The 22,406-nt window shown below is 42.3% G+C and overlaps 1 protein-coding gene across 1 annotated transcript in view; it reads left to right on the top strand.

The window, feature by feature from the left end:
• Positions 1-5,344: 5,344 nt before the first annotated feature.
• The window catches only part of RGS22 (regulator of G protein signaling 22), a 57,963-nt gene continuing 40,901 nt past the window's right edge, over positions 5,345-22,406 (top strand). Inside the window, exons 1-11 of the mRNA XM_054385277.1 lie at positions 5,345-5,369; positions 5,980-6,008; positions 7,648-7,710; positions 13,184-13,405; positions 17,353-17,438; positions 18,058-18,211; positions 18,556-18,670; positions 19,170-19,484; positions 19,533-19,782; positions 20,400-20,561; positions 21,458-21,638. Coding sequence (XP_054241252.1) covers positions 5,345-5,369; positions 5,980-6,008; positions 7,648-7,710; positions 13,184-13,405; positions 17,353-17,438; positions 18,058-18,211; positions 18,556-18,670; positions 19,170-19,484; positions 19,533-19,782; positions 20,400-20,561; positions 21,458-21,638 — 1,602 coding nt within the window. The remainder of the gene's footprint in view (positions 5,370-5,979; positions 6,009-7,647; positions 7,711-13,183; positions 13,406-17,352; positions 17,439-18,057; positions 18,212-18,555; positions 18,671-19,169; positions 19,485-19,532; positions 19,783-20,399; positions 20,562-21,457; positions 21,639-22,406) is intronic.

The following is a 22,406-nucleotide window of genomic DNA, read 5'->3' as shown; positions in this document are numbered from 1 at the left end:
CACTTCTGCAGTTCAGTCTCCCACATTCTTCTCTCATAGATTTTGAGAAAAGCTCAGGTTTTCCCCCTACATTTTTTCTGAACTTTAAGTACACAACCTTGTATTTTGCGCTGCTAATATTCAGGGTAGTACTTGATGTGATTATAGTATATTTTATAAGTGCAAATTCTTTGTCTGTAGTGAATTGTGAAGGGCTTTTTGATGCAGTGTCTAGCAGGTTTTGTTATCACTTGGCAGATGCCTCAACAAGATCTGACTGCTTCTTGGCAATGATGTGCTTATTTTTAGTTAAACCAAAACAAAGCTTGCTTTTACTTTCTGAGCTCTGATTAGTTGAAATTCTCATTATGAAAAGACCTAACACATTTTTTTCCTCTTAACTTTGACAAGCTTCTGTGTAGTGTGGGGAACCTGCTCAGACTTGTCAGAAACCTGAATGCTGGTAAGGCCTTATTGTGCTGGGTGCTAATGGATGAGTAGTAAAGAAACCAACCCTTCAGCTGAAAATATGGATGGTAGGGTGTTCTGAATGGACTCTGAAACACGAATACTAGAAGCTTCGTATTAAAATAGATCTCTGAGCTGCAGGCTGAAGCTCGTGTGTTAAAATCCCCTCTCGTTCTTCTCCTTCTGTATTCCAAAACTTTCTCTGACAGCAGTTCTACAAGGGCTACCTTTAATCTCTGGCAAATGGGGTGTACAAACTGCTTGTGTTTCCACTGCTGTTCTTCAGTTTACAGGGAAATTGTATTGGGTTGGGCTGAGCTGGAGTTAATTCTCCCCAAAACATCTTTCACAGCCACTTGATCACTCCCCTATTTAGATGAATGGGGTGAAAGGAAAATATAACCAAAGATCTGTGGGTCAAGATAGAAGCAATTTGATGGGATGAAAAGTGAAAGCAAAGGCCGGGCATGGAAGCAGAGCAAACACAAACACTGTTCTCTGGTCCCCATCAGCTGATGATGATGTTGGATCACTCCCTAGGAAGCAGGGCTCCTTTACATGTAGCAGCTGCTCCAGAGGACAAGCGCCACCACCCAATGCCCCACAGTTCTTCCTTTTCCTTAGCTTTTATATATGAGCTGAGGTATAATAGCATGGAATACCCCTCTGGTCTGTTTGGGTCAGTTGGCCTGGCTGTGTCCCTTCCCACCAGCCTGCCCTTCCCTCAGCCTACAGCTAGGGCAAAATACTGGAAAAGCACAGTCTGGGTGCTTGGCTCAGTAGTAACCAAAACCCTGATGTGATATCAACACCCAGCTACAGCTCTGCAAATGCAATACTAGAAAGATGCTCTGGGGAGAACTAACTCCGGCTCAGCCAAACCCAATACAGTCCTGAATCACAGTTAAAGTAGCAATTTCTGCAAGCTGACATTGTGTCATAGTTAGAATCAGCTGAGGTAGTAGGAGAGTAACAGAATTAATAACAAGAAAACAAATTAATTTGCCAGTGTGAAACGATCTCAAGGGTTGAGCTGTTTTTCTCACTGAAAACAGTTCCTTATTTCAAACCCACATATTCTGTTGATAAAAATACTTTATCACAAGGGGGCACCAAAGGTTTTTCTTACAGAGGAGAGCTTTAGTTGGTTTTCTTCTTTCTTTAACCCTTACAGTGTAATTTGATGTTAAAAATGCAAAGTTTTGATCAGCTTAGGGCAAAGGTTGGCCCTATGAGCTGCCTACCAAAATTTTCAAGAGATGTGTAGCATCCTGGGAAGCAATTCAGATGGGGTTACTTCTCCAAGGCCTCCTTTACAGGGTGAAGCCCTACTGGGCACACAGCCAGGTCCTACAGCAGCTAGGCAAGATCATAGACTGGCCTAACAGTGCCTGCTGGCTCAGTTCCATGACTGGCTCAGCCATGGACTTGGATTATCTGGCAGTCTCCATGCCAGCCTAGTGTTGGCTATGCAGCATAACTCTCTTGTGGAAGTGCTGCAGCTGAAGTATTTGAGGATTGATAGTTTCAGGAGCCAGACACTCCAGAGTTTATTTCCCAACTACAGAAATGTATTTGACAGTAAAATGTAATATGACTTTAGAAAGTATGGGGAATCTGTACAGGCCTCTTCAACCTGTCATGATTTAAAATGATCACAGGAAAAAGACCTTATTGCATGCATTTTATTCATACTTAATTGATGTCCTGATGGGTTTAGTCAAAAAGAAAAGCATTCCCATTGGGGAAGGGGCTAAGTATTCCCATGTAAAGTATTTTAAACAATATCAGATGGCAGCATTTTTTGGTTTTAGTCTGTTAAATGAAGACTGGGTGTGAACTTTGGAAGTTAATCTGTTCTTTATTCTTTAACTAGGTACTTCTGGTGTCCAGGAGTGCAACAGACAGGAAAGTAGATTACCTACAAAATAAGCAGGCTGTAATTTGTGTTATTTATGTACTTTTCTGAAGCATTATTGAATCATAAAATCATCAGGTTTGGAAGGGACCTCAAGGATCATCTAGTTCCAAATCCCCTGCCATGGGCAGGGACACCTCACACTAGATCAGGTTGCTCAGAGCCATATCCAGCCTGGCCTTCAAAACCTCTAGGGACAGGGCTTCTACCATCTCCCTGGGTAATCTTAAGGAGTCCTGGTCTGTGAGGCCATTGCTGACATCTGATTGTGAGAGCACAACTGGAAAGACACCTGCATTCAGTGTTTCTTGTTGGGTGTCAGGAGATATCTTGTTAAAGGACGTGTTTAGCATTGCTGGTATATGTGGCTCCTATCTGCCTAAGGTTCTTCATATGCCTCCTCTGTTGGCCCTTTAATTAGCAGGTGTTAAGCCAAGATCAAGAAACTGACCTGTCTTAAATCAAGCTGCAGAAAAATAAAACTTGTCATGAAATTTGCACACACAACTGAAGATAGGAAGTGGTAGTAAACTTGCAAAGCTTAAATTAGCACAGCCAGAATCTATTACAAAGCAGGACTTCAGTTTACTTGCACAGAAAATACACAGTGACAATGCAATCTTTTCTACATGGTGCCAAAACTGCAGGGAAATCTCTGTGAGAAATAACTGTCACAACTTCTTCTGATGGGTGTCTTATGTTTCAGGTGAAGGGTATGCTATGTTAAATTTGCTTTTCTGAGCTCTGATTAGTTGAAATTCTCATTATGAAAAGACTTTTTGTGTTGCCTTCAGAGAATGACTTTATTTCTAACACACTTCAAACTGCCACTGTCCTGATCAGCAGTTTTTTCAATGAAGTCTTAATGCTCCTTCCCCAAACTGGAAAAGCTAGAGAGATATTCTCCTAAGGTTCTAACAGTTATTTCCTCAGGCACTAATACAACTTTCTGAAGGGCTGAGAACGGCCTTTTTGGTACTGCAGGTCTGAAGTAGGTGGCTTGTACATGTCATGTAGCGAGAGTACAAATGCATAAGACAAATGGTTAAGTGGTCCTTCCAAATCCCAATTCATTTTCCAGGTATGCCTCTGGATTCCATTTATTTTTTCCAAAACTCATATCTAGCAAAGAGTTCAAACTTTCTTTCAAACCTTTCAACTTGATAATGCACCTCTGTCTTGCCCTGGTAGAATAAGATTGTTATGGGAATCCTAGGACCATCAGTGACATGGACAAGTCAAGGAATATTCTCCAATGACTATCCAAATGAAGACTTTTTTTTTGGAGGTCAAGCCTTTTGGACTTGCCTTCCCTCTGACAGTCTCTTCCACTACTTGAAAGGCTTCTAATGTTCACAGACCAAAGCTGTGTGACATCTCTTCCTTTAGTCTGCAGCCCTTCCTACATCATTTGTAAGCATTTCGTTTTTTCTCCTTACCTAGACTATCTTCAGGAATGTTTTGGGTTTTTTTTCTCCCCTCAGCATTTTTTGAAGGCTCTATTCCCAATAACCGTTTCCTCAGGTGTCTGCATTAACTTTTTCTGACAGCCACAGATCTGCATTAAACTGTTGTAAATGAGAATTACCAGATTCAACATGGAGGCCATACTTCTGCAACAGGCAGCTTCTGCCTCTTTGGCAACAGAATCATTTAAGGGCTTAGCCATCTGATGACCGATTTGTGCTTTCCTCTCAAGATCTAAATCCTGTTTTGGCAGTTCTGCAGTCATTTAAATAAGCTTCCAAGCACCTGTTTCCAGTTTATGAGATTGTTGCTTTCAGATGCAAAAGTTAAAACATGGCAATGATCCAAAGAAAGAATTGTTACGTTTAGCTAAAGTTGGCTTTTGGTAAAGAGATTTAGTTATTAAAGCTATCATGTGACATAAAGCCCATCTATATCTGAGATGGGATATTTCTACTTAAAATCAATGAGAATTAGTTCATACCCACTGTTGGAGGTCCCTTTAGATTTGCATTTTCATTTTCTTTTAACAGTGTTTGCTAAGTTTTGAATGAGTAATTAGTTATGGGGACTTTTGCTGACTATGCTAGAAATGTGAATTTTTCTCATGTCCTGGAGCACCCCTTTGAACCGAGGAAGAAACAAACATTCTGAGATTATTATGTCTCTAATATCTTTTCTCCTTACACTTAGGCTATTTATAAACATTTCCCTAACTGGGGGAAAATGTAGCTGCCTTTGGAATTCTGCTGGGTCTGGGCCTTGCAGCAGGAGGGAGCAGGGAAGGTCGTTACCAAGGCTGCAGGTTGTGTTGCTGGCACATCACAATGGTGCCATTAGTCCCTGTTAGGAAATAGCCCAAGTTTCATCTCAGCCTTAGAAATGTGAAACTCCTCACCTTTTCTCACTTGACTGCCATGGAAGTTCACTGCCGTAGATAGGACTGATTTGCAATTCGGGATCAAGCTTTACAGCCTGCTTACAGGTGCAGAACTGTTTGACAGATGATGTGAATCCATTGCTCATTAGTCATATGTTTTTGAGATTGTTATTTTAAACGCAAAATCCCACGTGGCCGGAGGGTTTTGCTAAGGTAGGGGAAGGTAGACTGCATCATTTTGGGCTAAGAAACTTCCAGGGCAGTTGAATAAAGAGCATTCAATTTAATTTCTTGCTGTAAGTATGCTCAGAAGCCCAGTTCAGAGGCATCTCTTCTGGGACCGTGTGGTCAGCGTGCCTGATAGGAGTCTGCTTCAGGGAGATGTGCACCCGCAGCAGAACCGTTTGCATACCGCCCCGACAGCCCTTGCATTGTCTGCAGTGCCATAGCAACCCCACTTTGCTAGGAGCTGTGCAGCAGAGCCGGGCTACCTGGTGCAGTCCAGCAGTCACCAGCCAGGCCCAGGAACTCTGCTGCTTCAATTTCTGGTCTGCAGTCAAGGATTTCAGCTTTGCAAATGAGGTCGCAGGCTTGCAGGTGTGGGTGCTGGCCCTCCTGTGGGTAGATTCAGGATGCAGTCGAAGAGGATTACCACCGGTAAGTAACACTTCCCGAGCAGGGGGGATGGCCCCAGGTGATTGCCTTTGCTACAGGAAGGAAGGTACAAAAGAGCAGGATTTTGTACTGCTGGGTTTAAACTTGCCCAACACAATTCATTAGTCTGAAGAGAGAACTTTACTTCCTTCAAATGGCATCACAAATACTCTCCTAGAATGTGTGAGAATTGGTTATCTGGTAACACCTACAATTAGGCTCTTATTAATTTTTATCATATGATTCATAGTGTTTACTGCTTAAGGCTCCCAGAGTCTCATACAAATTATTTCCATTAAACCCAGCAAGCTTCTAATCAATTTTGCAGAGGAAAGCTGACAAGAAGTTAACTGCTATGTATGAGAAATAATCTGGGTAAATAATGCTTGAATTACATTTAAATCACTCTTGTGATAGCCAGCCTTTTGATACATGGCTCAACATTGCTGCATATTTTCAGAGTTTATTTTATTTCCTCAGGCTAAGTTATTTTATTTCAGACTATGCAAGAAGGTTGTCATGCCTCACTACTTTTTGTTTCTGGGCAGTAACTGTAGTTGAACAAGCTTGCCTGTATTGCTTGAATAATCTGTGTTTCATTTTTGTGTTTCAGAGCCTCCCTCTATAACAGAAGAAGTGTTTGTGAGTATGCTTTGTAAGGTTGGGGCATTCGTTTGGTCATGCAACTGTGAGGAGAAAAATAACCAACAAAAAATGGTTTCAGACACTCTTAGGTTTCTTGTTTCTTCCTTCTAAGTATGGAGTACTGAGTAACTCCTTACAGTTTTCTCAAACAACAATAACAAGAAAACCTCTTGGTTTGAAAATAATAAGGGGGAAAAAAAGTTGCAGGAAACTATGGAGAATAAGGACTGAAATGGAAGGGAAAGTGAAATATGATGAAGGAAGGAAACAGCTCAAAGATACAAGACAGGTTTAACAATCACCTCTGCTTTACCAGGGAGCTGGGGTTGTTCAGCCTGGAGAAGAGAAGACTCTGGGGGAGGACCTTAGAGCTGCCTGCCAATACCTGAAGGGATCCTACAGGAAGGCTGCAGAAGGACTTTTCAAAGGGTCTCTAGACACCCTTTTCAGAGACAGAACAAGGGGGAATGTTTGAAGCTGAGAGAGAGCAGGGTTAGACTGGAGCTTAGGAAGAAGTTCTTCAGTATGAGGGAGCTGAGACTCTGAAGCAGGTTGCCCAGGGAGGTTATGGCTGTTCCAGGTCAGGCTGGATGAGGCCTTGAGCAGCTGAGTCTTGCTGATGAATCAACCACTGTGTTTGCATTTCTTGCTTTTATATGAGACTACAGAGAATTACATTCTTGGCAAATTAAAAGCATGTTACCTGCATGTTTTTATAGAGTTTATACTTCAGCCAGTAATAACTGAAATGTTTTGAGTAAGTTTTTTGAAACAATAGAATATTTTAATGGGGTATTATCATATCAAAGCCACCTTCAGATTCATCCTTATCAGTGTCAGATCTAATTACCCAAACCAAACACAAGGCAGACTGTAGCTTGTTGCTAATGAATTAGGACTTGCTCAGTTGAGTTCTGGATCTGATTGATTTGCCTAGTGACATTAGTGAGAGCCTTTTCTGTTGACTTCAAAATGCTTTGGATTAGATGCTTTGGTGAATTCTCTCACTTAAGCAGTGCCTTAATATCTCAAGGTCCATGCTACTGCAGCTGCATTGGACCATGTGCCTGTGATGCAATTCAAACACGATCTCTGTAATGCAGAAAGCCTTGCTTTCAGTGGTGGCAGTGTTTTCCAGGAACAAGTGGTAGCTAACTTGTCCTGTGTGAGTCACAGCAGCATCCCTAAGTGCTAAGGAACAAATGTTGTATGACTATGGCTGGGCAAACACCATCAGGTTGGGTTCTGACTTGCCATGCAGCACACAGGGACTTATCTAAGGTCATATTAAAGTGCATTGGCTCAAAATGTCTTCCTTACTTGAGTACAAGCTTGTCTTTTTGAGGTTAGACACTGTGGGGTCTGGATCAGGAGACTGCCTGCCTACAACAGATACACTGGAAAAAAAAACAGATACTCATGGAAAAAAAAACACTGCTTGAGGCACCAGGTGCTCTCAAACCATGCTAGAAACACTGCTTGAGGCACCAGGTGCTCTCAAACCATGCTAGAAACACTGCTTCAGGCACCAATGCTCTCAAACCATGCTAGAAACATTGCTTGAGGTACCAGTGCACTCAAACCACGTTAGTGCAGACTGGTACAAACCTTATTTTGTGTATTTGTTTCTCTGCAGGAAGAATGTTTGGCCACAGATGATATGTTTGTGGACTACTTCAATGAATTTTTGAGTCTTCCAGTAAGTACCTTATAGAAATCTCTTGCAAAATACAAGAAACCCCTTATTGAGGTTACTGATAAGGTAACCTATCTTAGAACATTTTAATGCTGCTTCTGGGTGGCTAAATGGCTTTCAGGGATTGTCTGTATTCTAATGGTAGCAACTCTTATTGCTCAGTGTTATTATCAGCACCAGAAAAATAACTCAATGTCTGGACTCCTCTTGCAAATTTATGTATGTAAATCACAGTGCACCAAAATAATCTGAATAGGAAATGGAAGAGACACATAAATACTTGTTTAGAAAGCATAAGGTGTCTGTTTTTATTCCAGTATCATGACATGCCGACATAATAAATGTTTGTCCTTTTACATTCTTCTGGCAGTGCACTTAGTGGTTAATACAAACATTTTAGCACAGGGACCAGCTCTGTTTCTCTTCATGTCTGTGAAGGTCTCAGAGTTGGCACTCCCCTCCTCTTCCTCTCCCATCTGCATCTTGAAGGATCTGTGTGCTGATCCAGTTGCAGTTAGATCACCATACTCAGTGCCCTGTACTTAACCAGTTGCTGTGTATTTTGTCCTCATGAGAGTCACAGGTCCTGTCCTGCTCCCTTGGGGTGGCAACCTCACCCAGCTTCAGTCTTGACCCTGACTAGCTGCATTCTCTCCATCCCCACACTTCACACCCACAGCCCCTGCAAGGTGGCACAGACTGTTCCACGTTGTCACTCATGGCTTTCATGGTGTCTCCCAGCAGATCTAACCCAGAGTTGCATTACAGGCTGTCCCCTTCCTAAAGCACTACAGACCAACACTGTGAGAACATGTCTGCATTTCTGTGACTTGCTTGGTAGGAACCACCAGCAGCTTTAGGAAGGGCTGGAATGTTTCTTGATACTCTTTGGACCTAAGAACATGGTGCAGCCACTGTTGGAAGAAGTTCAGCTATGGTTCAGTTTACCAAACTGAACTAGAGATGTGCTCTCTAAGCCACAGCACAGACTGGTGTAAAAGTGGGAGTTGCAGAGCTAAGGATGATAGAACAGGCTCCCCATGCCAATTTTTACGCATCTTTTACTCTCTGTCAGAGTGGGTTTTGTGCACAGCAGCACCACTGGCTTCTCAGGTGCTCAGCCTTCACCTGCTTTCACCACACTGCAAGAGTCCTAAGAATAACTCTGGCACAGCTAGGGAGACACAGATGGCAGAAAGCGTGTAGTGAGAGGGCTGTGGTTTTGCCTCCCCACTCCCTTCACCCTCGCCTTGCAGCTGGTTTAGGATATCTGCCTAAATCCAAGCCTAACTATGTCCCTTTCTAACACTGGCCTTCTTCCACGTGCCAGATTGTTCTTAGCACAGGGCTGCCATTCTCCACCTTTTGCTGGTTATTTGGAAACTATACTGCAAATGTTCCCCAAATCACAGAGGATGGAGTGGGTAAGAAGTTCAGCCTGCTTAGTCTCTGGGTCTCCTTGGACGTGCACAGATTTCAGGACATCTATTAGAGGCCAAAATTCTTGGCCTCAGAGGGCTCTTCAGCCCACAGTCCTGGCGCAGCTCAGCAGCCCTGAACTGCAGCAATCGTCCAGGTGCTTCTGACAGCTCTGGAAGGTCACAGAGAAGAGTTCACAGGCACTCTGCAGTAAGCACCCTTCCACACTAGTAGTCTTGACAGTTTCTGAGATGACACATGGTCTCTCTTCTATGCATTTGCATACCTTCATGAGAACAGATGCTCCATTAGCTGTTTTTATCTGTAGTGTTCTCATAATTTGGTTTATTTTCTCTTTGATCTTTTCCTGGGGATTTGCCCTCTTCAGGATCAAGTTCTATTAGTGCCTTGAGTTCTGTGGTTTGAATACCTTATATTCCCAGTTTGCCTCTCCTTCTCAGAAGGCTTCTGCTAAAACACAGCATTGAAATTTCCATTGCTTTATTCCTGTTTTGCTTGTGAGCTGTTGCCTGGGAACGGCGTTACCCAGGTGTGCTAGTAGTTAGGCAACAAGTTAAACTGAAAATATTGTGTGACTCAATACAAGGAGTCAGGGCTAGCAGATGCCTAATTTAAGAGACTGCCTCTGTCTTGATTTATAATGCACCACTGGTGTATGGAAAATTATATCGCTGGGGACCTGCTATAGCAGCAGCAGCTTTCTCTGTGCTTTGATTTACAGTATGGCTTCTAAGTGATTCTGTTGCTATAATAATATTCAGTGCAATATGACATGGATATCTAGGTGTTCTAAAGGTATTGTAATGAAGGATAGTTTGTACAGAAAATATTTTTGAACAGTAAAATAATACCAAAACCCCCTCCTGAGGACACTTATTGCCAGTAGTATGGTGATTTGACAGTAGCAGAAACCAATTACATGACATAAAAATGAGTTACACCTTCCTTGGTAACTAATCTGAAATGAAAGACTTAAGAAAAACATTGGCCTGGATATATTTCCATTTCTGGCTGGTGAGGCATCCTTGGAACTGGAATCTTTGATCAATATATTTAAAACATCCAAGAATATATAAAATTCAGAAGTCAAATTGCCATCCAGCTTGGTGTTGAAGGCCTCAATAAGAATGCTCAGTAATGGCAACGTGTATCTCCTGCACTCTACAACCTGCCTGCTACTCGTTCCACTCCAAATCCATGGTGGGACTTTGCCCCTTATTTTCCAGTTACCAGTGGTCTTAATGGAGACACCCCCCACCTCTTTGCAACCTCAAGGAGCTGCACCAGAGACAAGAGCTAACTCCACCTCAGTTGTGGACACTCTTGGTGGCATGTCCCTGGCTTATGGATTTCCTTGCACAAGAAAGCTTACCAAGTGACCACAATTTTATCAACTTCAGATCTGAAGACTACTCCTTTTGAAAATCATTCTCATTATAAAAGGTTCTAACTCAGTGCTTTTTATAAGGTAGTCTGAGAGGATGGGTTTTCTGTAAAGAGGATCTACTGGCTACTCTCTGATACCAAAGCATGCATGCATCTTGATATTCCTGTGGGTAGGTAACTACACCTTGATCCAAAACATAAAAGTTTGGACTAGAACAACCTTTTTTTCAGTCCAGTATATAGTGTATGGAGTCTTCCTCTTTATATCCCACCAGTTTATGTTCTTCTATTCCATTTGTAGATTTGTCTGATAATTTGTCATCAGATTCCCACAACAGCCACATGCTTCACATTTTAAACATTGTCACTAGCATCTGTTTTACTACACTGACCTTTTCAGTTAATTACAATGTGTATTGATCTAGAGTAAGTTACAAAAGGTTAAGTAAAAGTAGATGCCTAATCACTTACTGTTGTCTTTACTTAGCTTTCAAGTTGAACATGGAACTGAAATAATCTGGTCATGTCTAGTTAGAATCATAGAATGGTCTGGGTTGGAAGGGACCTCCAAAGGTCATGCAGTCCAACCCCCTCTGCAGTCAGCAGGGACATCCTCAACTAGATCATGTTGCCCAGAGCCCCATCAGGTCTCACCCTGAATATCTCCAGGAATGGGGCCCCAATCACCTCCCTGGGCAACTTGTTGCAGTGGTTAGTTAGCTGGCTCTTTATTACAGAACTTGCACTTTGCTTTTCTCTGCAAGCAAGAGCACAGCAAATCCTGAATAACAGGAGCATCTTGTTTCTTAGTGTGCTTTCTTCTGTTTCATTTTTAAAGCATGACACCATAAATAGGGTAGGATAGGTTTGGAGGCTGTTATGGTTGCACAGCCAGTCACTGAAAAGCTGGGAGCAGCCCAAATGGGGTTTGAAAGTAAATGAAATGTACGTGTAGCAAACTGGGAGCTGGTCTGAACGAAGTATAGAGAAACCTGCTGCACATAAAAAGCTCTGTAGAATTCTGTTCAGTACATCTGGATTAAAAAACAAAACAAACAAAAAAACCCCCAACAAACCACTAAAAAGCGCAGAGTACCCTGGAGAAAATTAATGCCAAAAGAGGCACAAGGTGTCAGAGAACAAAAACCAAGCCATGAGTTCAACTGGAGTTAGGTAACTAAAGAGACTAATGCAATTTAATGCACAGCTTTGAGCAGTGACAGTCTGATGTCATAAGTACTAATCATACACTTAAAGCTCTCACATGCTACGTGCTTTGCCAGGCTGAGCCTCCACAGTGAGACATTATGGGATAAGTAGGGAATGTTGTAACCACATATTGCAGCCACATGGCTCAGTCCCGGGCACTGCTCTGCAAGGTGGCGATCCACAAAAGGGGCTCCAAACAGAAGCAACAAAATAGCTGACACAGACATGGTTACTTTGGACTTACATAGGTGTGAAGAGGAGTAAAACTGCTCTGTAAGATATTTTGGTATTATATGCAGCATTTATTCAGTATATATAGAATGTATATGAGTTCTGTCTGTGTGTGTATACATGTGATACACAACAAGTTCAAGGAAATGAAAAGTACAGTGCTTGAAAAAGTAAAGTAATCTTACTAAGTGCAAGGGAATGACAACTGCACAAACACCAGGTGGCATCCTGTCTGGAACGAAGCCAAAAGGAACCTTGGCACTGGGTCTGGATCTGGGCAGGATACAGTTCTTACGTACAATATGCCTTCCTGTCTTCCATCTCAGTGTGGAGATGCTCACACATGATGGCTGTATATGATCTCATATTCATACCTGTCCTAGGCATTCCCCAGTACTGCTGTAAAATCTACCCATATTTTTCTGCTTGCTTTCAAGGAAGAAATCTTGAAAGGTGGTTTTTTAGGGACATACTTAATACTAGAGCTCAAAAGATGAAAGATGGCTCTATTTCAGTGTATACAAGAGGGTTTGTTTGGTTTTTTGGTGTTTTTTTTTTTTTTTTTTAGCTGACAGAAATTACAATTACATAGCTGAAGCTGATTATATACACAAGATCTCACTGAACTAGTACTGTGTAAGGAAATTCACTGCAGGCCATAGGGTTTGGTAGATGTTTGACCTGCAAGTAACAATATGGTGCAAAGCCTTTCCTGCATCTGGAAATCACCAGATTCATCTGCCTCAAAGGCACCTCACATGTAAAAGGTCAGCTTCATTACCAATCTTTTCAAGCCTCAATTTATTATGGTAATGAATGAGGGAATAGCAGTGGAGATCTGATCCTGTAGGTAAGCAGTCTCCTGCAGAACTAAAGTCACAGTGAATTACATGTTCTAGACATCTCTGTACTGCATCTATGTGTACATGTAAAAAAGAATGCTCTGTGCTCTAGAATGAGTTACGCTCCTGGCAGTTAAGCATAGCTGAGACAGAAGTAAGAATGCTTTGGAAAGCTATGCAGCAAAGAAACTAGAGAACCAGAGTACAGGAAAATTACTGTTCTGAGCCCTGAACATAAGCTACAGCAGGCAAGAGAAACAAGCTTCATAACACCAACTTGCATTTTGCAGGGTGCCTCTCTACTATAAAAAGTAACTTTCTTGAATTAAAGAGTTCCCTCATTACAATGTTATAAATTTCTTTTGTAGACTTTTGCCCAGCCAGTGAAATTTAACTCTGACTTTGGGGTTTTCGAAGTAGTTAATGATGCCCCACAACACCTGGAAAGCCAGCTGAAAAAAAATCTACATGATCAGAAGTCTCCAAACCTCATTTACAACGTCCTGAGGAAAGCAAAGGACGATGGGCAGACCTCCAAACTGCGCAGCGCTTCTCCAGCCCTCGCTGTTGATCCAAATGACACCACTATGGTAAGCATCTTGCAGCCCCCCACTTTTCATTTAGGTCTTACTGTAGAGATACTGGCAGTAGTTGTTGTTGTGTTTGGCTTGGTAGCTTGGGAAAAATGTTAATTTATGTTAGGAAAACATAATGATGGGCCAAATTCTGCCCTGCCCCACACATGTGTCTAGCAGACAAGTGAATGAAATTACAGATGTACATCCTGCAGCACAGAACGTTGAATATTCTGGAGGGCAGGATTCATTTGTGTGGTCTGAATACTTCTGAATATTAAAAGAAAAAATATTATGACAACAGTTACTTTAGTAGTGATCCCTGGAATGTGCAAATTGACTGAAACTAATGCATCTCAGTCTTTCCTTATTAATTAATTTCCTTGTGTGGCTATGAGCTCATCTGTGGTCTGGCAACACACAACTCTCTCTTCCATTAGTTCCCAAGGGATTTGCATAGTTAGCATCAGTCGAAATGGCCAGAGAAAATAATCTTTGGCAGCAAGAAAGCTAAATTAAAGGAAAGTTAGGTTGGATTTTAGAAAGAAAAAAAATCTTATATTAGACTTATTCAGACAACATCAGTTTGGGTCTTCTTTCTACTTTTAGGGCTTTCTTCATCACCAAATTAGGTAGGTTAAAAGCAGGAGCTGAAGCACCATATGCACCTGAGAGAATAAAAGACAGTGGGAGTTCAGCTTTAAGCAACAGCTTTGGAGGAGACAAAAATATTTTTGGGATACTTCATTCCTTCCTTTATTGCTTACTTTGCACTGGTGTGACTGATGTGACTTCAGTTCATTTAATTCAAGGCCAGGCTAAGGTCTCGCTACATTTTTAGAAGCGGCTGCTCTAAGTGATGTCATAGCTGGAAAGCTGAGAGAGAAGCAGGGAGCTGGAGAAGGCTGCTGCTCTGCCCAGTGTAAACTTAACGATTTTCAGAAAAGAAAACAGTGCTGAGAGAGGTCAAAAGGCAATGACATTTAACAAAATAATAGCAATGTGAGATTGCAATTATCTGCACCTAAACCGCACAAATGCTATACCAGGACAAGGCTCACAGCTATCCCTACCCTGTTAAATAAGTGTTTAAACAAACACTTCACCTGAGAGCACAGAAGCAGAAGAGCTCTTCATGATTTCTTATTTGCTCTCAAGATTCAGCTGAGGAAATACAGTGTGCTGGTGCAAGTGTGACTAATATTGCTGTCTGGGATAACCTTGTATCACTGAACCCATGGATGGCCTTGACAAATTCAAAGCCATTTCCCTATTACTTGCACCTTTCATGCAGCACAGCTGCTGTATTATTTCTTTCTTTGGGTCATTTTCCATAGATGAGGAGCATCATGGCCTTTTGAGGAGCTGTATGCCTCAGTATGCTTTCTTCTCCTTTTTTTTTTTTTTTGGGAAAGGGTAATGTTTCTTCTTATTTTTCCTTCCCCTTTTATGGGACAGGTAACAGGTGCCTCCTCCAGTTCAGTTTGACATCTCAAAGCTGAGCTGGAACAAATGGCCTGCAAAAGAGCACGCCAAAAATCATGACTGTAACTACCTAAGTTGAAAGAAGCCAGCTTCACTCGTACTAGGCTGTGACTGAACCAGAAGAAGCCATCCCAGACCAACTACACCAAGTAGTTCAGTTAAAATCAAACAGGATTTGATCATGCAGGCATCAGGTGATGCTGCCTCCTTTGCTTTGACTTTTTTTCTTCACACTTGACAGTTTCTTTGGGTGTTGCATTGCTACAGAAAGTCACTCTCAGTAGCCATCACTGGCATATTACTAATGAAAATTAGTTAGGATTGGAGAATCCTAGGAGGTATTTCAAGCTACAGCCTGAACTGGAACACATTTTTTCAAGAAATACACCCAGTAGTATTTTACTCTGTTTCCCTCTCAAACTGTAAGAAATTTACAGATAAGGAAAAATTCCCTGCACGTGTGCATGCACATTTACAGATTATTGATAGGGAGGAAAGTATCTTCTAATTGATACTCCAAATCAACTTGGTGTAAAATATAGTGAGAAAAAAAAACTTGCAGCACTCGGTAGAATTGACCACAGCTATGGAAAGTAACTGGCTGATATCCCACATACCTGACTTGAGAGAACCCCCAGCTCAGCAAAGTACTTAAGTATGTGTTTAGCTTTAATCAAGGGAAGTTAAACACATGCTTAAACTTAAACACGTGCTAAAAGCTTTGCTGGATTGGATCCCAGCAAGGCCTAAGGCTGACTGGGGAAGGAAGCTAACCAAGGTAACAAACCCCATTGGATTAAATGTAGCATCTTTCTCTGGGTAAGGGAAAAGAGTAGAGATTCTGTCCTTCTGGTAGGATATGTAGTTTTGTGTAGCAGCCATGTACAGATGTGAACATGTTATGAATCACTCAGACAAAAAAGTGGGCCGTGAGTCAGTAAATACATAAATATGAAATGCCAAAATAAAGAGACAATTTTCTGCATTTGAAAAAAGCTTTGTCAGCTACCCAAAAGAGGCAGACATTGTGTGGTGGGGAGTAATTAGTCTCCATCTCCACAAATTACACTCTATGAGCCACTGCCAACATAAACTTTCCATATTTTGAAATATTTTCTTCTCTCTAAATGAAACCACCCACTTTCTGAGTAATTCAGATATTTTTGAATCCCCTACAGATATAGATGAGGCAGAAATAACCCTTGTCCCTAATGGAGTATTAGCTCATGGAAAGAACATTTAGCATCCAATCTGCATAAACTGATTATTTGATATAGCAAGTACCACCCATCCTTGCCCAAACTTTGCCTAGTTTTATGGACAAGGGGAGTGACTGAATTCTTCCTAATCACCAGCCTCACCTCCACTAAAAGGAGAAATGCACCTCAGATCCCTAAACCAGGTCATCTCCTAAGGGTGGAAAAAGTCTCCTAAAAACCCCAAAAACTTTAAACCAAGTGTGCTGTGTTTCCCTGCTGAGGGAGGCAGCTGTGGATCACTATGGCCCAAAGGCTTGCTCTCTGTGCAAGAACTAGGCACAGTTCTTTGGCTCTCTGTAGCTTGCTGCTTGGTCTGGTTTTAGCTCGGCTGTAGCTGAGTCCCAGCAGGCCAGTTACAACAGAGGGGTTTCCTCCTTCCCCTCTGGGTGGGCAAAGAGGAAAGCAGCTGGGAAAGCTGAAATGTCAGTTGAGATAAGGACGATTTACTGATCTATTGCAGGGATGTAAAGTTACATAAAGGGGAAACAAAACACCAGGAGAAAAGGTAACAGAATACACAGCAGATGGAGCCACAAATCAACCACCCCTGCAGCGGCAAACTGGAGCTAAAAGGGGTGAACCCCAGCCCAGAAACTGGGGAAGAGAACAAAAAACCCAGGGGAGGGTTTTTCCACACCACACTTTCCACACTACACTTTCCACACTACGGAACGTATGACAAGTCCCGTAAACCCTGGGCAACCCCTTCCCTGACAGGCAGGGAGCATGGTGTAGAACACAGGATCCAGCTCTGTGCCACTGTGGGGGCAGCCTTCCTGTAGGATTCCTTCAGGTATTGGAAGGCAGGTCTAAGGTCCCACCTGGAGTCTTCTCTTGTGAACATCTAATTTGCACTTGGTATTGTACAACAAAAGCGTGCTTCATGCATATGTTATTTCTGAAGATTAAACATCCATGATTTGGTTTAAAAGTGCTCAGATTTAGATGTCTTTAGCTGTTAATCACAGAATGTTAGAGGTTGGAAGGGACCTCCAGATATCGAGACCAGCCCTCCTTCCAAAAGCAGGCTCACCTAGGAAAGTAAATCAACTCAATTGTCCCAGCAAGATTAAGGCTGAAATGGGTAACAGAGGTGATGTGTATTTGTCTTCCTGAAGCAATGCTTCTGTAGAAGGGGGATGGAGGGAGTCAATGGTGTGGCAAATAAACCAGGAAAGCCAAGAATGCTGCCAATCTCTGTCATTTCTGTTTCAGCAGTACCTTGATCGAGAGCAAGCAATGCAGTGGATTAAGGAAGAAAGGCTTCCAGCATTTCTGGAGAGTGACTGCTACTTTGAATACAGGTATTGCAATCTCCTCTGCTGCCTCTCAGCTCTATAGTTTTATGTTTTGCTCTTCTGTATAATTCCTCTTGACAGTACTCAATGTTTTCTCCTACCTCTAGTCATGTTTGTTTAATTTTAACATTTTAGTGACCTGGATAAAATAACACCAGAGACTTTTTTCACTTGTTGATCAATACTTTGAAGTCCTCATGCATCAGCCAGCTGAACACGATAGCCCAGCTGAAGGTTCAGTATGATCACTGCTATGACACTGCTGCTGGAAGACTGCTGGTACCAGGAACAGGAACTGTAATGTCTGGTGGTGAACGGAGGGTTCTGCAGTCTGGGACAATAGTTCTGTTTTAGTCATCAGAATGTACAAAAGCCCCTTGGCATGGCTTAGGACTGCATAGATACACACAAGATCACCCTGACAGTAATCGGTGCTACTGGCAAAGCTTGATAGTGCAAAGCAGGCCACCACCTGTAAAGCTGCTGGACTATGGAATGGCAGTGCTGGCAATTTAATTTTAGTTCAGCCCTGTTTTTTGATTGCCTGTTCTGCATCAAAAAATCAACTGTCTCTCTGACTTAAAGTTAAAATCAACTATTTTTTTGTCTCAATATTTAATTTCAGGCTAGCTAAACTGATATCACAGGTGGAATGGAGCAAGACTGGCATTAATTTCATTATTGATAGTGACTATTATCCTTGGAGAAGGAAGCAAGACCCAGGTTCTCCCTCTCTTGGGGAGGATGACTCTTTGTTGACTCTGAAGAAGTTTGGCCAGGTAAAATCAACGTGTTTAGTGAATATATTGGGTTAAACTATTGTAATTGAGGATGCAACCTCGTTGGACAACTGATTCTCTGAATGTCCCTTACTTCCAAAGCTTTTTAGAGAAGGTTATAGACTGTTATAGAAGAAGGTTAAGGGGTTGTGACCCAGCTTAAACAGAAGCTGTTAGAAGCATGCTTAGCTACTGCCATAGAGCTGTCTTCTCTGGGAACTACCTTTACAGAAACCTACACAAGCAGGTTACACAAGATGATTGCAGAGAGTACGCTCTCTGCTGTCAGAAGTCCTGCAATAAATGGAGAAATTGGAATTATTCTGCCATGTTTCTTTTCCTAGGCCAAACAGAGTGAATCCAGGAACACTACATATACATTTCTGCATCCTCCAGACCCTGGTCAAATTCAGGATACTCAGTGTTTGCCTGGGCAGCATGTAAAAGAGAGCTTTCTGGGTAAGTAAGAGGGGCTCAGCCATAGCATTTGTAACACAACTCTGCAAGAAAAGGCATTCCAAGTAACTGCTGTTAGCTCCACTTATTACCTTCTGAGTATCACGTGTTATCTTAGGCTTCAGATGGGGATTGGTTTCTTTCCATATCCACAAACCAACCTAGCAATTACCTGACCTAATAGCCAGGTAATTTTGGGACAGTAGAAGCCTCTTTTCTTACATATTTCTGTCTCATAGATATCTGTATGTTCCATCTGAGGGTTGGTTGGTTGGTTTGTTTGTTTTTTCCTTTTGATATATTTTGAAAGGCTTTCTTGCCTGGATTCTTTGGCTAGTTGATAATGTATGATTCGTGTTGCAGCCATAGGGACATGTTTTAGTGCTGACTCTTCTGCAGCAGCAGCATCAAATATGTTGCACTTTTTACCTTGGAAATGTTGATGTGCTAGAAAGCAGTCCAGAATGAAAAGAGATCAACGATCTTTTCTGATTTCATGCAGAACCAGGTTCACTCTCTGACGAGTGCCATCAGCAGGGTTTCCTTTCCCCTTCAAGGCCAGCATCACCAAAAGCTCAAATCATTAAGGAAAGATACAGAGAAGATGAGGAAGATTTTTTTGTTGCCATTACTGAATCTCCTTCCCACAATCAGTTAAGAGTTTATCTGGACCCCAAATGGGACAATGCACCAAAAGAAGAAAATGGACACAAAAGCACAACTTTGACAGCAAAAACATTCCTACCTGCTCATGTTCAGTCTGTAATGAAGGAAGCTGTTTCAGAACTGACCCAGCAGACAGCTGCTGACATCGGGAGTGATGTGGGTGTACACAAACATCCTGAAGCGTTTAACCATGAGTTAGCAAGTAATGAATTTGCCCACAGAACTGAACAAGATACTGAAGAAGTTAGCTTGAGATCAGGTTCTGAAAGTGATGGGGCTGACAGCAGGGCTGCCTGGTGTGTTAGTCACAGGACTTATGACACAGGCAACAGACACCAGTTTGAAAGATTCAAGAAATTCATCAAAGGAACACTTGGGGAAAGGTACTGGTGGCTCTGGATGGATATTGAAAGGCTGAAGGCTCTTAAGGACACTACAAGGCAGCAAAGGTACTTCCCATTATTTAACAGTTATTCCCATTGTTTTAATACTTGCAGCCCAGCTGGATGGGGAATAAATGATAATCTTTGAATAGAGCAGACTCAATTAATCATGAGTATCCTGACAAAGTAAGTTAGGAATGACTCTGCTTAAGCTGACAAAACTCTTTTTGAAGGGTCATGTTTGCAAAGCTGACATGAAATCAGAAGCACCTTAGTACCTGAGCTTGGTTAGAAAGAGATGTGGAGAAACGGTTGGCAAGAGAAAGAAAAGAAAAATGAAAACAACTTAATGCTCAAGTAGGGCATTCAGTCTGACTAACTGCTCTACTGAACATTCAGTCTGACTGCTCTACTGAACATTCAGTTTGACTAACTGCTCTACTCAGCAGTCTAACTGCCTGCTCTACTAAAAAGGCTTTGCTGGACTCAGCTTGTCTCTCCCAAGGCATTGTGCAGTTGATCTCACAGACACAACCTGTCTCTAATTTGTGGAAAAATCGTTTTGGCTTCTACTGTTTGCAATGAGAACCATGTTGCATGCCAGCAATTTAAACATGATGAGCTGTACTTGGTTCTGTGTAGCATCTGATACATGCTTGTGTGATTGATTTTGTCGATTCAAGGCAACTCAGCAAGATGAAAACACTGTATCTGCTGAGCAGTGGAGACTATTGCCTCAGCTCAGAAGTGTTGCTCAGACTGAATCTGCTGCATGGAGATCAGTGGAATATAAACCATTTGAGATGGATTCAGCCTGAAATAGTGAAACCTCTGCTTCTTTACTGGTATGGAAATATGAACAGGAACTAAGATTCTGTTGTCTAACAAATGCCCTTTTCTTTGATAAGTCTATCAGATTTATTTAATCTCTTAGCCCATTGCAATTATGGGAAGCAATGTCATCCTAAATGCTAGCAGATGTTGACTCTGAATTTTTAGTTGAGCCTAAAGTAAACTGCAATCTGCTGAGAGGCCAGGTAGATCTGCCCTTGTTATTTTACTGCCAGAACATCTGAGCTACTTTGTGTGTAGCTGCCTTGGATACCATTCAACTAAACTTTGGGCTTCAGGGTAGAGAAACCCCTCCAGGTACAGAAGGTTAATTCTGTCCTAACCTATTCCCCACATTGCTCTTCTCATGTTTCTGAGGATGCTCTGTGTATACATCTATGTGGAATTTGACCCTGAGACTCTACTGTTCCTTGTCTGTCATACAAAATGCCTTTTACATACTGACAGCTTAATCGAGGATGCAAAGTCTAACCTGCTTCCAAAACATAAGCTGAATTTTGGCTCCCTAAGGGAAGTCAACAAGTTGCAGGCATCAGCAAATACCTGCAGTTATGAACTTTGCTATGGTGCCTCATGAGAGCTGTGCTCTGTGTCCTGTGACCTGCAATCCTTTGCTGCAGGATGGATGAGGCAGACCCTCCTGCAGAACTCATACAAATGCAAATATGTAGTGGTGCAAAATCTGCAGCTGAAGTTATTTGTAACTTGGGTTTAGAACTGGAAGAGTGCAAAGCTAAACCTATCTTTAGCACTAAAAGATTTTTAATTCTAGGCATGCATGGCACCCTATCTTGACACAGCAAACACCATCCTGGGGAAAACAGCCAAACAGCCCAGTATTTCATGCTTTGGGAAAGTTCTACTTATTAGATTTTTCTTTCCCTCCCAGGGGTCCCAGATTTTGTGTTACTCATTCAACAGCAATAGAAACTGCCAGTGCAAAACTGAAGCTCTGGTACACATGCCAGGAGAGACCAAGGGTGGACATTGATCCATTTCCACAAATAGTATCATTAGTACCATGGACACCTAAGTCTTGCATCCCAGGGATACCACCATCCCTTCCTCAGGTAGGTAGAGTTGCAGTGTTGAAAACCAAAGCCTTGTCCCATCAAAACTAATGACAAAATTCCCTGAACTCAATGAAACAAAAATTTGATGCTTGGTTGTTAGGAAGCTGATTCCAGAATCACAAGAAAGGTAGAGGTTGAAAAGGACCTCTGGCCATCGTCTAGTTCACCCCCCCTGCCAGAGCAGGTTAACCTAGAGCAGGATCACATTCAGGTGGGTTTGGAATATATCCAGAGAAGGAGACACCACAGCCTCTCTGGGCAGCCTGTTCCAGTGCTTTGTTGCACTCCAGGTAAGGAAGTTTTCCCTCAGGTGGAACTTCCTGTGCTCTAGTTTGTGCCCATTGCCGCTCCTCCTGCCATTGGGTATCACTGAAAAGAGTCTGGCCCCATCCTCTTGACTCCTGCCCTTTAGGTAAGCATTGATCAGATTCCCTCTCAGTCTTCTCTTCTCCAGGTTAAACAGCCCCAGGTCTCTCAGCCTTTCCTATAAGAGAGACGCTCCAGTCTCCTAACCATCTTCGCCGTTCTCCTCTGGAGTCTCTCCAGTAGTTTCCTGTCCCTCTTGAACTAGGGATCCCAGATCTGAACACAGTACTCCAGATATGGCCTCACCAGGGCAGAGTAGAGGGGGAGCAGAGCCACACAACACTTGCAGGTGGCCACTTCAGTTTTGACTCTTTTCTTCCCTGAAAGCCTGATTTTGAGAAGCAATGAAAGTTGCAGCTTTTCAAGCAACTCAGTGTTAAGCCTCAGGACAGAAGGCAC

The sequence above is a fragment of the Indicator indicator genome, chromosome 12, assembly GCF_027791375.1.
Source record: "Indicator indicator isolate 239-I01 chromosome 12, UM_Iind_1.1, whole genome shotgun sequence".
Lineage (NCBI taxonomy): Eukaryota > Metazoa > Chordata > Aves > Piciformes > Indicatoridae > Indicator > Indicator indicator.
The sequence above is the reverse complement of the archived record's forward strand: the minus strand, read 5'-3'. Positions and strand labels throughout refer to the sequence as shown.